The sequence below is a fragment of the Hibiscus syriacus genome, unplaced genomic scaffold, assembly GCF_006381635.1.
Source record: "Hibiscus syriacus cultivar Baekdansim isolate YM2019G1 unplaced genomic scaffold, ASM638163v2 tig00112429_pilon, whole genome shotgun sequence".
Lineage (NCBI taxonomy): Eukaryota > Viridiplantae > Streptophyta > Magnoliopsida > Malvales > Malvaceae > Hibiscus > Hibiscus syriacus.
This window is the reverse complement of record NW_024063330.1, coordinates 322-12,807: the sequence shown is the minus strand read 5'-3', so window position 1 is coordinate 12,807 and position 12,486 is coordinate 322. Positions and strand designations below refer to the sequence as shown.

Below are 12,486 nucleotides of genomic sequence, written 5' to 3'. Positions count from 1 at the left end.
AGTGAAAGCCTTTTTAAATAAAGTTGAAACACATAATTAAGAGGTTGACATTCAAGCCTTTCACTTTCATATGATTGTGCTTGTGCAGACATTAAGAGCAGTGATGGGTTCTGTAAACAGTTTGATTTTCCTCAACGGTATGCAAACAGAAAAACCCTCAAAGTAAAGCTTTCTGCTAATGCTTTCATTGTCGTTGCCAATGTGTTTGATTAAATGCCTGAGAGAGTACTGTGCACTTATTGCAGCCACCAAGCTGGGCATATTTGCAGTCCAATATTTTTGTCAACTGTTGGGTTTTCAACTCAGCTTCTGCAATTTTTCTCCTCAGATTATTTCCAGCTTTATATATATAATAAATACATTAAACCCATTTTTGATTTCACCCTGAAAATTACAGAAAGGATTTCCAAAAATAAGAACTGGGAAGAAAACTTAACCTAAGCAGAAAAATAGAAAAAAGATTATAATAAAGGGATGGGTAACTGAGAAAAGGCAGGCAGTTCTGCGACCAGCATTGACAGATAATTAAAGGCAAGGGTCTCGTACTACGGACCAGTCTTTGAGTTGATTCGTCGAGTCAACTCGTGTGGATTCAGTCGGTAATGGTGGAGGTGGAGGCGGAGGTGTTGGCGGGCTTCCAGGCTGAGGTTGTGATGAGTGGGCGGTTATGCCATCCCAGCATCAAACACCCGTTGTTTTCCTCGACGCCGTACCCGTCTCGGCCTGCGAACAGGGCGAGCAACATACCGGCCTGCTTGAACGCGTTGGAGCCCAAATGAACTGGCGAGAATCTGGCGGAAACCAATCGGTTCCTCCACTGAGTCAACGACTCGTGCCTCTCGGTTCTGTCGGCCCCTTCGCAGGCCACCACGTTACAAATCTGTTTCCCCAAATACACCTCCGACATAACCTTGTCCTGGCTGCCCGCCGAACCTTCCAACGAATCGAACAGCGTCGAGTAATAATGTAATGACTCAGTGAACCGGTCTAGGAAAACTGGACCGTTATGGTTCGCTTCCTGCTCGACGATGGTAACAATCTCGGGATTCATCTGTTCAACCACGGAGAAGACTCTGTCGATGGCACCGGGCCGAGCCAACAATTTATGTAACTCGAAAACTGAGTTAACCGCCACGGCTTCAACTTCACTCGGTCTGAGATCAAGCATCGAAGCATCCAAATCGGCTAAAGAATCAGCAACGAACCCACGATACTCGAACTCAACGTGAATCGTTTCGGCCAACTGAGCCAACTTCCAACCAACTTCCTGCAAATGATCCGAGTCGTCGTGGCTAGGAGGTCCGATCCCGGTTAACCTAAAAGCCGGCGGGCCACCGGGTCTTAACGCTAAAGCTTGCATCAAAGCAGGCCATTGCATGCCTTGGTTCATTGAGAAATCGATAACATGGACTCTCTCCTTGCCTTGAAACGCTTCGAGAATAGCTTGATTGGCCGTGAAATGAGCGAACTTTAGATAAGGGCAGGCCTCGTAAAAGTGCATGTGAAGAACATCTGAGAAAGAGTTGTCGAGTGGGTTTTGAGGATATAATCTGTAAATCCGTCGAGCTAAAGCTTCGGCGAAATACGTCGCCACTTTCCTCATAGCTCCGGTTTGAGAAATCGCTAAGAACCCAATTTGTCTCACCAAAGCTTCGGCGAGATTGAGATCGTTTTGTTGTACAGCTTCTGCACATGCCATTAAAGCATGGACGAGCCGAACTCCATTATCTTGTGAGTCTACTAGGACAACGGGACGAATTGAATCAGTTAGAATTCCATATGAACCACCACCAACAGCAGGAGGAGGGAAGATATCCGAGTTCGACCCGGATGCTGATTTGAAGCGTTTTTCGGTTTTAAAGTTATTGTGAGTCGAGGACGACGACGAATCGTGTGTTTTTGTTTGGATTTGAGAATAAACAGCCTTACCAGGAATTGCTTTGAGATCGTAATCCGAGCAAGAAGCTTCCTCAAAGATTTGTTTCCCACTTTTTTTATGCTTCTGGTTGCTGTTCTCGAAATCCAACGTCGTCAAAGTTGACGACTCGGCGGTGCCGATAAAATAATCATCTAACGCACCCGAAGACGGCGCCGCCACGGCTGTCGTTCCAGAAGAACCAAAAGGGTCAAAAGCAGGAGGAATAAGTTCAGAAAGCATACTTTCAAGATAAGTCCACAGATCGGAAGGATTATAATGAACAGTCTCGAAAGCAAGATGCGAAATCCCATCATCCTGAACACTACACATAACTTCGTTCAACTGCTCAAGCTTCTGAGCCACTTCGACCATGTCCGAAGTCTTAACTTTGTAACCCAGAACCGCCAGATCCTCATCCATTCCACAGTCTTGTTGGGTGGTTTCTTCCTCCCAAAGCTTCGCCTTTCCGGTTGAGGAACCACCGCAGAGGGAGGAGGATGGGTCTGGGTTGGATTGCAGGTGATTGTAGTCTCTCTTCATGCTTGATTACTCTCTCGCTCGCTCTCCCTCTGTTCTGTGAAGGGTGTCTGTGGATTTGAGTGGCGATTTCTTAAAAACCTAAGAGAGAAGATGAATGGGTGAAGAATCTGAGCATTGGGGGGCCTTGCTTGGTTTTTCACTACTACTAAACATTTAATATAAAATAACTAAAAATTAAAGTCACTCAATTATGTATTCAAAAATAAATGGTCCACGTTTTTAAGGGGTGTTTGGTTAAAAAAAATAATCTTTTTCGTAATTATATTCTCACGTTTTTTTTCACGATAAATATTATTATCAAGAAGTAATTTTTTTTTAATAGTAATATTTTTTTGTTAAAATGGTAAGAATATCATTTTCTTCAAATTTTTAGGTATTAAACAATTTTTACTATTTTGGACAAGAATACCACTAGACTAATAAAAAAATTATAATAACCATTTTCAATTCGTATGCTTTGTATTTTACTCAAAATTATAAATATAATAATAGTAAAGAGTTTAATTTAGTAAAATATTAATAAATTTGAGTATTTAAAATTATTTAATATTTTTAATATTAAATATATTAATTATTTATAATTTTATGAGGTAAACAATGATATGATTGTAAAAATATAATTATTTAAAATAATTTTTAACTTTAAATTATTAAAAAATATATCTTATACTTTGAAAAATAATATCATTGTCAAGATCATAATATTATTTTTTTATATAATATTATATTTTATATAAATAAATATGATGTTTATGAAAATTATTTAAAAATATAAGTTTAATACATTCATTATATATTAAATAAATTTTTTTTCTAAAGTTATATAATATAACGATTAAAATATTTTTATGAATTTTCATTCAAGTATTTATAATTTTTGTATTAAAGTTTAGTTTTTTTTAAAAAAACATATACTACAAGGATAATTTGGTAGAAATATACAGTCAAGTAATATTGCATTCATCTAACCAAACACTGTAATTTTATATTTATAGTAAACAAACCAAACAAGGTAAAGAAACATTCTCATAGTAATGTTACATTCCAGTAATGTTATTCCTAAGGGTGTGTTTGGTTGGGGGAATTTGAGATTCTCATGAGAATGTAATTCACATTCCCCCATTTGATTGGCCGGTAATGTCATTCACGGTAATCTTACATTACAAATAGTGGATTTTTTGGGTATATTACCGGGAATGTCATTACCTCCATTTCCTTAGGTATTGTTGGATTATCGGTATTTTGGACTAAAATGCCCTTAAAAATTTTTTCTTTCAAAAATATATTTATTCTGTCATTAAATAATAAAAATTCTACGAATGTTAAATTACAAATGTATCCTTAAACTATTTTAAATTTACAAAAAATATATATATAATTAAAATTTTATATAAGGTTCCGGAGTTAAAATAAAATTTTACCATTTTATTAAAAAAAATTTATATTTTCAATTTTATAAAAAAAAATTATATAAACTTTATGAATTTAATTTTTTAAAGAAAATTATAGTAATATTATAGTAGAATTCAACTTGTTAAAAAATAATTATATAATAAGGACAATTTGGTCAAATATACATTCCAATAATCTTTTATTCCTTTAACCAATCACGGTAATCTTACATTACTGCTAAACTAACCAAACACAAATACAACATTCCCAGTAATTTTATTCTCTTGTAATCTTTTATTCCCACTGGTAATCTTACATTTCGTGAACCAAACGCACCCTAAAGGTAATCTTACATTCCGTGAATCAAACGCCTCATAAGTGGTAAGAGAAAATGTTCTTCTACTAAGAATACTTGAATTCAAACAGTTGTGTTTGTAGGATGTGTGTATACTTATAAATTACTAAGAAATTTTTTTATCATGTATTATCTTAAAATTATTTAATAAAATTATCTGCACGTATTTAAAAATACTATCATTTATGTCTTTGTTCTTCTTGGAAATTGTTTAATCTTCTTTATTAATATTCTATTTCTTTCATGATACAACAATTGTTTGGTAATATATTATTGATATTTTATGACAAAATATAGTTATTTAATGGTAAAACTTTCGAGATAATGTTTTGGAAAAAATTAATTCACGAGATAAAGCACTCCAAAGATTAATTGCTCAAATAAGGTGAAATCCACAGTGTTGGCCGTAGGTCGCCATGCCTTCCGGGCGACCTACTAGGTCGTCATGCCTTCCGGGCGACCTACTAGGTCGCCATGCCTTCCGGGCGACCTACTAGGTCGCCATGTCTTCCCGGCGAGCTACAAGAGATAGCATGTGTCGTGCACATCCCAACACGCTGGGCATCCGAGGCCATCCGACCGAGGCTATCCGAGAGCATCTGACCGAGGCCATCCGAATGAGCTATGCAAGGGCAGCCGAGCGAGCTATGCAAGGGCAGCCGAGCGAGGGTAGGTCGCCCGGAGTGCATATGCAACACGTTCATTCTCTCTGTTTGAGCAAGGCTAGGTCGCCCGGAGTGCATGGCGACCTACAAGGTCGCCCGGAAAGGCATGGCGACCTACGGCTAACACTGTGGATTTCACTCTATTTGAGCAATTAATCTTGGGAGTGCATTAGCTCGTGAATTAATTTCTTTCAAAACATTATCTCGAAAGTTTTGCCGTTATTTAATTGTTACTTTGATTCAATAAGCTCGTTTGATTTGACAATATAACAAAATCACTATATTAATTGAGTTTTAAATATAAAATGTTGAATTTATTAAATTATTTTAAATTGATACCAAATTAATAAAATATGTAAATTTAAAAAATTAAATTTATATATCATATCCTAACGTTGGAGTGACGTTTATAATAAAATTTGAATTGAGCAACATGTTTATAATAAAATTTACGATATTATGAGTTAAACGTTAATCTGTTAATTATGGTATGATAAAATATAATATCGTAACCTCAAACGACTATCATATCACAGTCATTATGTTAACGTTCAGTTTAGATAATTGTAAATTTTTTAATAAAAATGATGAATTTTAAACCTAATAAATAGTTAAATAATCAATTTATAATTTTTAATAATAAATGAATTTAATAAAATGATATTTTATATTCAAAAGATATTTTCTAATTTTTAACAATAAAATAATTTAACAATATAATACCCTATAGTTTTAGATTATTTGTCTACTGTGCCCTAGGTTAGAAAGAAATAACGCTCGTGATGGGCGCGACTATCGATGAACCACATACGGCTAACCAGCACAGCTAAAGCTCGAGCGAACTAGATGAGAAAAATACATTTTTACCCTCAATCTTTTAATTAAAAATATTATTAAAAACGCAATACAAGCAGTGTGGGGCCCTGTTAAGATGTCATCCCCAGTTCAATTATTTTCCTTTATGAGAAAATCGCCTCAGTGACCTAAAAAAAGTTATAATATACGATTTTAACCAACTTTTTTTGGATTTGCCAAAATGACCAACAAAATCGCAACGCGAAATAAAAATCGCAACGCGATCCCCAGAATCGCAAATCAGTTTCCAGAATCGCAACGCGATTCTTGAAAATCGCGATGCGATAGTACAAATTCGCATTGCGATTTTCCATAATCGCAACGCGAATATGAAAATCGCAACGCGAACACATAAATCGCAACGCGTATCCGTAAATCGCAACGTGTATCCGTAAATCGCAACGCGTATGGGTAAATCGCAATGCGTATCCGTATATCGCAACGCGTATCCGTAAATCGCAACGCGTATCCGTAAACCGCAACGTGTATCCGTAAATCGCAACGCGTATCCGTAAATCGCAATGCGTATCCGTAAATCGCAACGCGTATCCGTAAATCGCAACGATAATCCGTAAATCGCAACGCGTATCCGTAAATCGCAACGATAATCCGTAAATCGCAACGAGAATCTGTAAATCGCAACGATAATCCGTAAATCGCAACGAGAATCTGTAAATCACAACACTGAAATTTTGGGTATATAACACTGAAATCATAAACTAAATCCCTAAATCGCAACTCATTCCATCCCCATCTATCACTCTCTCCGGCGACATCCGTTCCTATATCCAACGACATCCTTCCCCATCCGGCAACAGGTCTTAGTTTCGCATCTCGTTTGTTTAGTTACAACCATGAAATCATCTAATGTTGATCATGTTTGGATAGATTTGTGTTTTGGAGGGTCATGGGATAATGTTAATGGTGTTTTACAATATATGCCTTTACCCATAAATCTTCAACTAAAATTGTCTTTACAAAAGTTAACTTATGAAACTCTAATGCTACGTGTTTCAATAAATTGAATTTAGAGCCCCTAAGTGGATTTAGGCTATCTTATCAGAGAAATGGTAAAGTTTATTTGTTAACCGACAATGAAGATGTTGAACGATTCATTGCTTACATTAGTGTTTCACAAGATGATGTTACATTGTATGTTGTTGAACCTAGAAGTAGTATTGTTGGGTCAGTAGCGGGTAGTAATCAACTAAGTTTTTCTCAAAACCCACAACCTTTCTCTAATCCAAATCCCAATCAACTTTCAGCACCAAATTCCGGTTTTCGTATTGACCAGTTAGACGATGATGAGCCAACAGAAAAAATTGTGAGTACTAGTCAGTATTCGAAATTTGGTCTTGGTCAATATCCGGACTTTGATATTGGTCAATACACGGATTTTGATGATGTTTCAGAAGAAGAAACAGACCATGCGTGTAATGATATTGATATTGGTCAATACCCGAATTTTGATGATGAAACAGCCGTTGCCGAAGAATGTAATGTTGATGATAATGAGGAGGAAGTTACGACTGTGAATGAACATGTTGAACATCCATTCTGTAATTCATATAATCCTGAAGAAGAAAAAGAAGAAGAAAAAGTCCCGAAGAAAAGAAAATGCCACGGGCGTATAACTGGAATATGCCAGAATTACTTCAGATACCGGAAGAAGAGTTGATAAAGAAAGCAGTTGATTGTTACACAAAAGTTATTCGTATCAAGAAAGATGATTGTTTTGATACAAAGGAAGACTTGAAGATAGCTTTATATACGAAATGTGTGGAAGATGGCTATCAACTAAAAGTTAACAAATCAAGCAAAGATCGTTTCGAAACAAGGTGTATGATTGACAAAAACTGTACGTGGCGTATGATTGCAAAGAGAATAAAAGATTGCAAAATGTTTCAAGTTAGGACTTTTATTGATAAACATACATGTTCAAGAACCCAAGTTTTTCCTCACCATAGACAGGCAAACAAAAAGGTGTTGGGTGGTTTTCTGGCTGAGTTAATGTTTTTGAATGGCAGGGTATATCGGGGACATGAAATTATGACTGACATGAATGCTCGGTTCAAGATTAGTATATCATATTCTCAAGCTTGGAGAGCCAAATGTTATGCCTTGGAATTGTTGAGGGGGTCGCCAGAAGCATCGTTTGCCCAACTGCCGGCTTATTGTCACAATTTAAAGCTGAAAAATCCTGGGTCGGTAACTCATATCAAAACAGATAGAGATGGACGCTTTGAGTTGCTGTTTATCGCCATTGGTGCTACGGTTAGTAAATCAATATAATTTTGTTGACTCATTTTTGTTAGTTACATGCATTTCACATTTAAATGATTATAATTCTTGTGTATATTATTTTGTAGATTCGTTCGTTTATTACTTGCATGCGCCCAGTTATTATAGTTGACGGAGCACATTTGAAAGGTCGATACCTTGGAGTAAACTTATTAGCAGTAGCCATGGATGCTAACAATGGGATATTGCCAATAGCTTACGGGGTTGGCAAATCTGAAACCTCTGATTCATGGACATGGTTTATGGGGCATCTTAGGGATTGCATAGGTCCTATTAGCAATCTGACAATCATATCCGATAGGGCAAACTCAATTGACAACGCTGTTAGAAGGTGTTTCCCAGATGCTTTTCATGGACTTTGTGGTGTTCATTTGTATAGAAATCTAAAATCAAGGTCTGCTGGTATAAAAAAGCACAAATGGACATACTGGAAGGCTGTAAAGCTTATCGGGAAGTGGATTTCAATAAGCATATAAATTGTTTAAGACGTGTTTTGCCTCAGTGTGCTCAAACACTAGAAGATGTCGGGTTTGAAAGATGGTCAAGAGTACATCAACTTGGAGCAAGATATGGTTTCATGACGTCTAATAGTGCAGAATCAATCAACGCTCTAAGTCGTCATTCCCGGAAATTACCCATTACTATGTTAATGGAGTTTTTTCGAGCCTCTATTCAACAGTGGTACTACAAGAAAAGAAACCATGCAGGTATTATTTCTTTGAATTCGTAACTTATCATATTTATATATTTTACTAAGTATTGTTTATTTAAATTTACAGGAACATTGGAACATCGTGTTACACCATGGACTGAAAAAAAGATAACGAAACGTGTTGTGAAGTCAACGTCATGGAGAGTTGAACCATGTTCAAACACTTTGTTTCAAGTACTGGATAATAACTTAAATGGGCTAGTCGATCTAAATGCAAAGACGTGTAGTTGTATGAAATGGCAAACATCTGGTTATCCGTGTGGCCATGTTATAAAAGTTGCTCTTCATTTAAACCAAGATGATTCAAGCGCATACGCTATGGATTGCTACACTACAGAAGTTTATCGACAGACTTATGCCGAGATTGTCTACCCTATTCCACATCCTTCTGAGTGGGACATACCAGATGACTTACAAACAGTTTTGCCACCAGCCATGGACAGAAGGCTACCTGGCCGACCAAAAAGTCACGATCGTATACCGTCTAAGGGTGAGAGAAGAAGAGATCGACATGTAGTCGGTGCAAGGAAAGTGGTCATACAAGGTTGACATGTGGATCACCAGTGCCATCAAAATCATCTTTTCCTCTACCAAAATATGGATCCTCATCAAAATCCAAAGCTCATATGGTGTGAACTTTGTATTATGTAAACGTTGTTATTCAGTTGTATTATGTAAACGTTTTAACATTTAACATTTTATGTGTATTATGTAAACGTTGCCATCAAAAGCTCATATGCAAACGTTGTATTATGTGGATTTTATGTGTGAACTTTTAACATTTTCAGTTGAATTAATGACTCAGGCCAACCATTTTGACTTAACCAACTCTTGTTATTCAGTTGTTATCACTATTAGGCATGCATTTGACTATCGCAACACGGAAAATACAATCGCAACGCGAAATGAAAATCCCAACATGAAAATCGCAATGCGGAAATGAAAATCGCAACGAGAGAATCGCAATGCGAAATGAAAATCGCAATGCGAAATGAAAATCGCAACGAGAGAATCGCAATGCGAAATGAAAATCGCAATGCGAAATGAAAATCGAACCGACATAATCGCAATGCGAAATTAAAATCGCAATACGAAATGAAAATCGCAATGCGAAATGAAAATCGCAATGCGAAATGAAAATCGCAACGAAAGAATCGCAATGCGAAATGAAAATCGCAATGCGAAATGAAAATCGCAACGAGATAATCGCAATGCGAAATTATAAACGCATTGCGATTTTCATTTCCGCATTGCGATTTTCATTTCGCATTGCGATTCTCTCGTTGCGATTTTCATTTCGCATTGCGATTTTCATTTCGCATTGCGATAGTCATTTTTGCCTTCAACATAATGCAGATTGAAATCAACAAAATCAACCATTACATTTCAATCAATTAAACAAGCACAAATAAGAATTATGTTCGCATCAATTACACAAATCAACTTTTACAAATCATCTTTTACAAATCAATTAAACAATCAAAATTGAATCAACTTTTACAAATCAATTAAACAATCAAAAACAATCAATTAAACTATTGAATCAACTTTTGCAGCTCGACATCATTTTCACGCAGTTCACTTCTGAGATTAACCTGCAGAAACCAAACATTTGTTCAAACAACACTTTCTACGCAAATTATTGAATTCTAATTACTTAACCAAACATTTTCATTTATAAGTATAAACTTACCAATTGTTTATGGACATTTTTATAACGCGGATGCAGGTAGGCAGCGTCTCGTATATATCGATTTAGCCATATAATGCCGAAACCACAAGCCTACTGCAGCTTTATCTCTATCGGTGGGAGGTAGATACTTGATGCTTCCCGTCGTCAAACGCTCCAACGCCAAGCATACGAGAGGACCACAATCTCCTCTGGCTCCGCTCGTTTGTTGTGGCGCGGTCTCGTCTCTAATAACTGTAATATTGAGCTTCTTTGGCTTCTTGTTTCCAGAACGAGTCCAATAATTGATCGCATCCAAGAATTTAGCCAAATGAGAGCTCCATCCCTTAATAACATCTCTTAAATCAGCCAATGATATGTAATTTATCATGCTGTCATACACTATTATCTTAAGGGATGGGAGCTGAAGCTCGACGAGAATCCAATGTTTACGTTCCAAAACAGGGATAACACCTGCAATCATAAGTAATAATTCATTCATTTGCGCACTTATTTCATAAAACCTTTAAACTCAATCTAAAATAATACTAACCTTATCGACCTCCCACCATGCAGGATAAAGTTTAGCTTGTCCATTGCCCAAATCAAATGATTCATCTCGTGCATTCTTCAAGTGAACGGCGTGAAAAGACGTCGGCATTATTGTATATCGTATATTTTTATTTTTCTTAAGTTTTCTTATTATTAGAAGACGTGTCACCCACGCATCGATATGCTGTTTTACAAAAAAAGACATATATTAGTGACTTACATAAATTTAAAAAAAAAATTAATCAAATTGAAATATAAGAAAAATATAAGACTTACCCCCCCATCGAAATAGCCATTGTCTTCGACCCCTAATAATACGCCCCACCAAGGCCGTTCAAGCAACAAAAAGATATCATCGGTGAGCTTGCATATGTCAGTGAAACACCCCTTGCTCCGCTCATGTAGATAAAAATCAACTGCGGTCTTAGCCCAAAGGGTGTTATCCAAAATTGTGTCCGGTAGTTGTTCCCTCTCCTCTTCAGATACCGGTATGGTACTGGCCGGTAACTCATACGAGAGCCAACTCTCATCCATCATGTCCGGAACCGGTGGGGGTTTCTCAATACTTCGATATATTACCCCATGTGAATCGGGCTCTGGAATGGTGGGAGGGACCTCTTCAACGATGACAGTTGCCTCTTGAACGGTGGGAGGGGACTCTCGAGGAATGATATGGGGGGCCTCTTCAACGATAGGAGTGGACTCTTGAGGGATGACAGGCGAGTCGGGCTTCTTCTTGCGGTGTCTTCGCACTATTGGGGTGTACGGAGACTTAATAGCACGTGCACGCTGTCTGATGCGTGAACTCCGTCGTGCAAGCATAACCCGACGTAAAGCATCCACTCTATCGGGCCGCTAAATAATTAAATACAAAAATCAGTAAATAACAGACATGATATTTAAACAGTGAAAACAAAGACAAATATGTTTCAAACTTGCATTGTATTCACCCAAGTCATTATTCTATCATAGTTCACAAAATGCATCAGATAACAAAGAAAATATGTTTCAAACTAATACCCTGAAGTTAGTATTTGTCTTTGATTGTCTATGGTTGAAGTAATGCATCCATTCAAGTTTCAATTTGCAGAAGAAGAAATAGTTTACTTTCGCAACACGAAACTTAAAATCGCAACGCGAACCAAAATCGCAACGCGAAATGAAAATCGCAACGACAGAATCGCAATGCGAAATGAAAATCGCAACGAAAGAATCGCAACGCGAAATGAAAATCGCAATGCGATTTTGGTTTCGCGTTGCGATCTTGTCGTTGCGATTTTGGTTTCGCGTTGCGATTCTGTCGTTGCGATTTTCATTTCGCGTTGCGATTTTGGTTTCGCGTTGCGATTTTAAGTTTCGTGTTGCGAAAGTAAACTATTTCTTCTGCAAATTGAAACTTGAATGGATAAATTACTTTCAACCAAAAGACAAAACAAAGACAAATACTATTTCACAGTGTTAAAGAATACACAGTTTAGCAGAATTGGCAGCAAACCGAACAAATTTACTTTCAACCAAAAGACAAAA

At 36.8% G+C, this 12,486-nt stretch overlaps 1 protein-coding gene across 1 annotated transcript; it reads right to left on the bottom strand.

Moving 5' to 3' along the window:
• Positions 1-315: 315 nt before the first annotated feature.
• Positions 316-8,559, bottom strand: LOC120179548 (DELLA protein GAIP-like). The gene is made up of 3 exons (XM_039185122.1): positions 8,548-8,559; positions 6,897-6,900; positions 316-2,472 (listed from the first exon to the last, which is right to left on the bottom strand). The coding sequence occupies exon 3, from the start codon at positions 2,456-2,458 to the stop codon at positions 593-595; it is 1,866 nt and encodes a 621-aa protein (XP_039041053.1). The 5' UTR covers positions 2,459-2,472; positions 6,897-6,900; positions 8,548-8,559; the 3' UTR covers positions 316-592.
• Between the last annotated feature and the right edge of the window lie 3,927 nt (positions 8,560-12,486).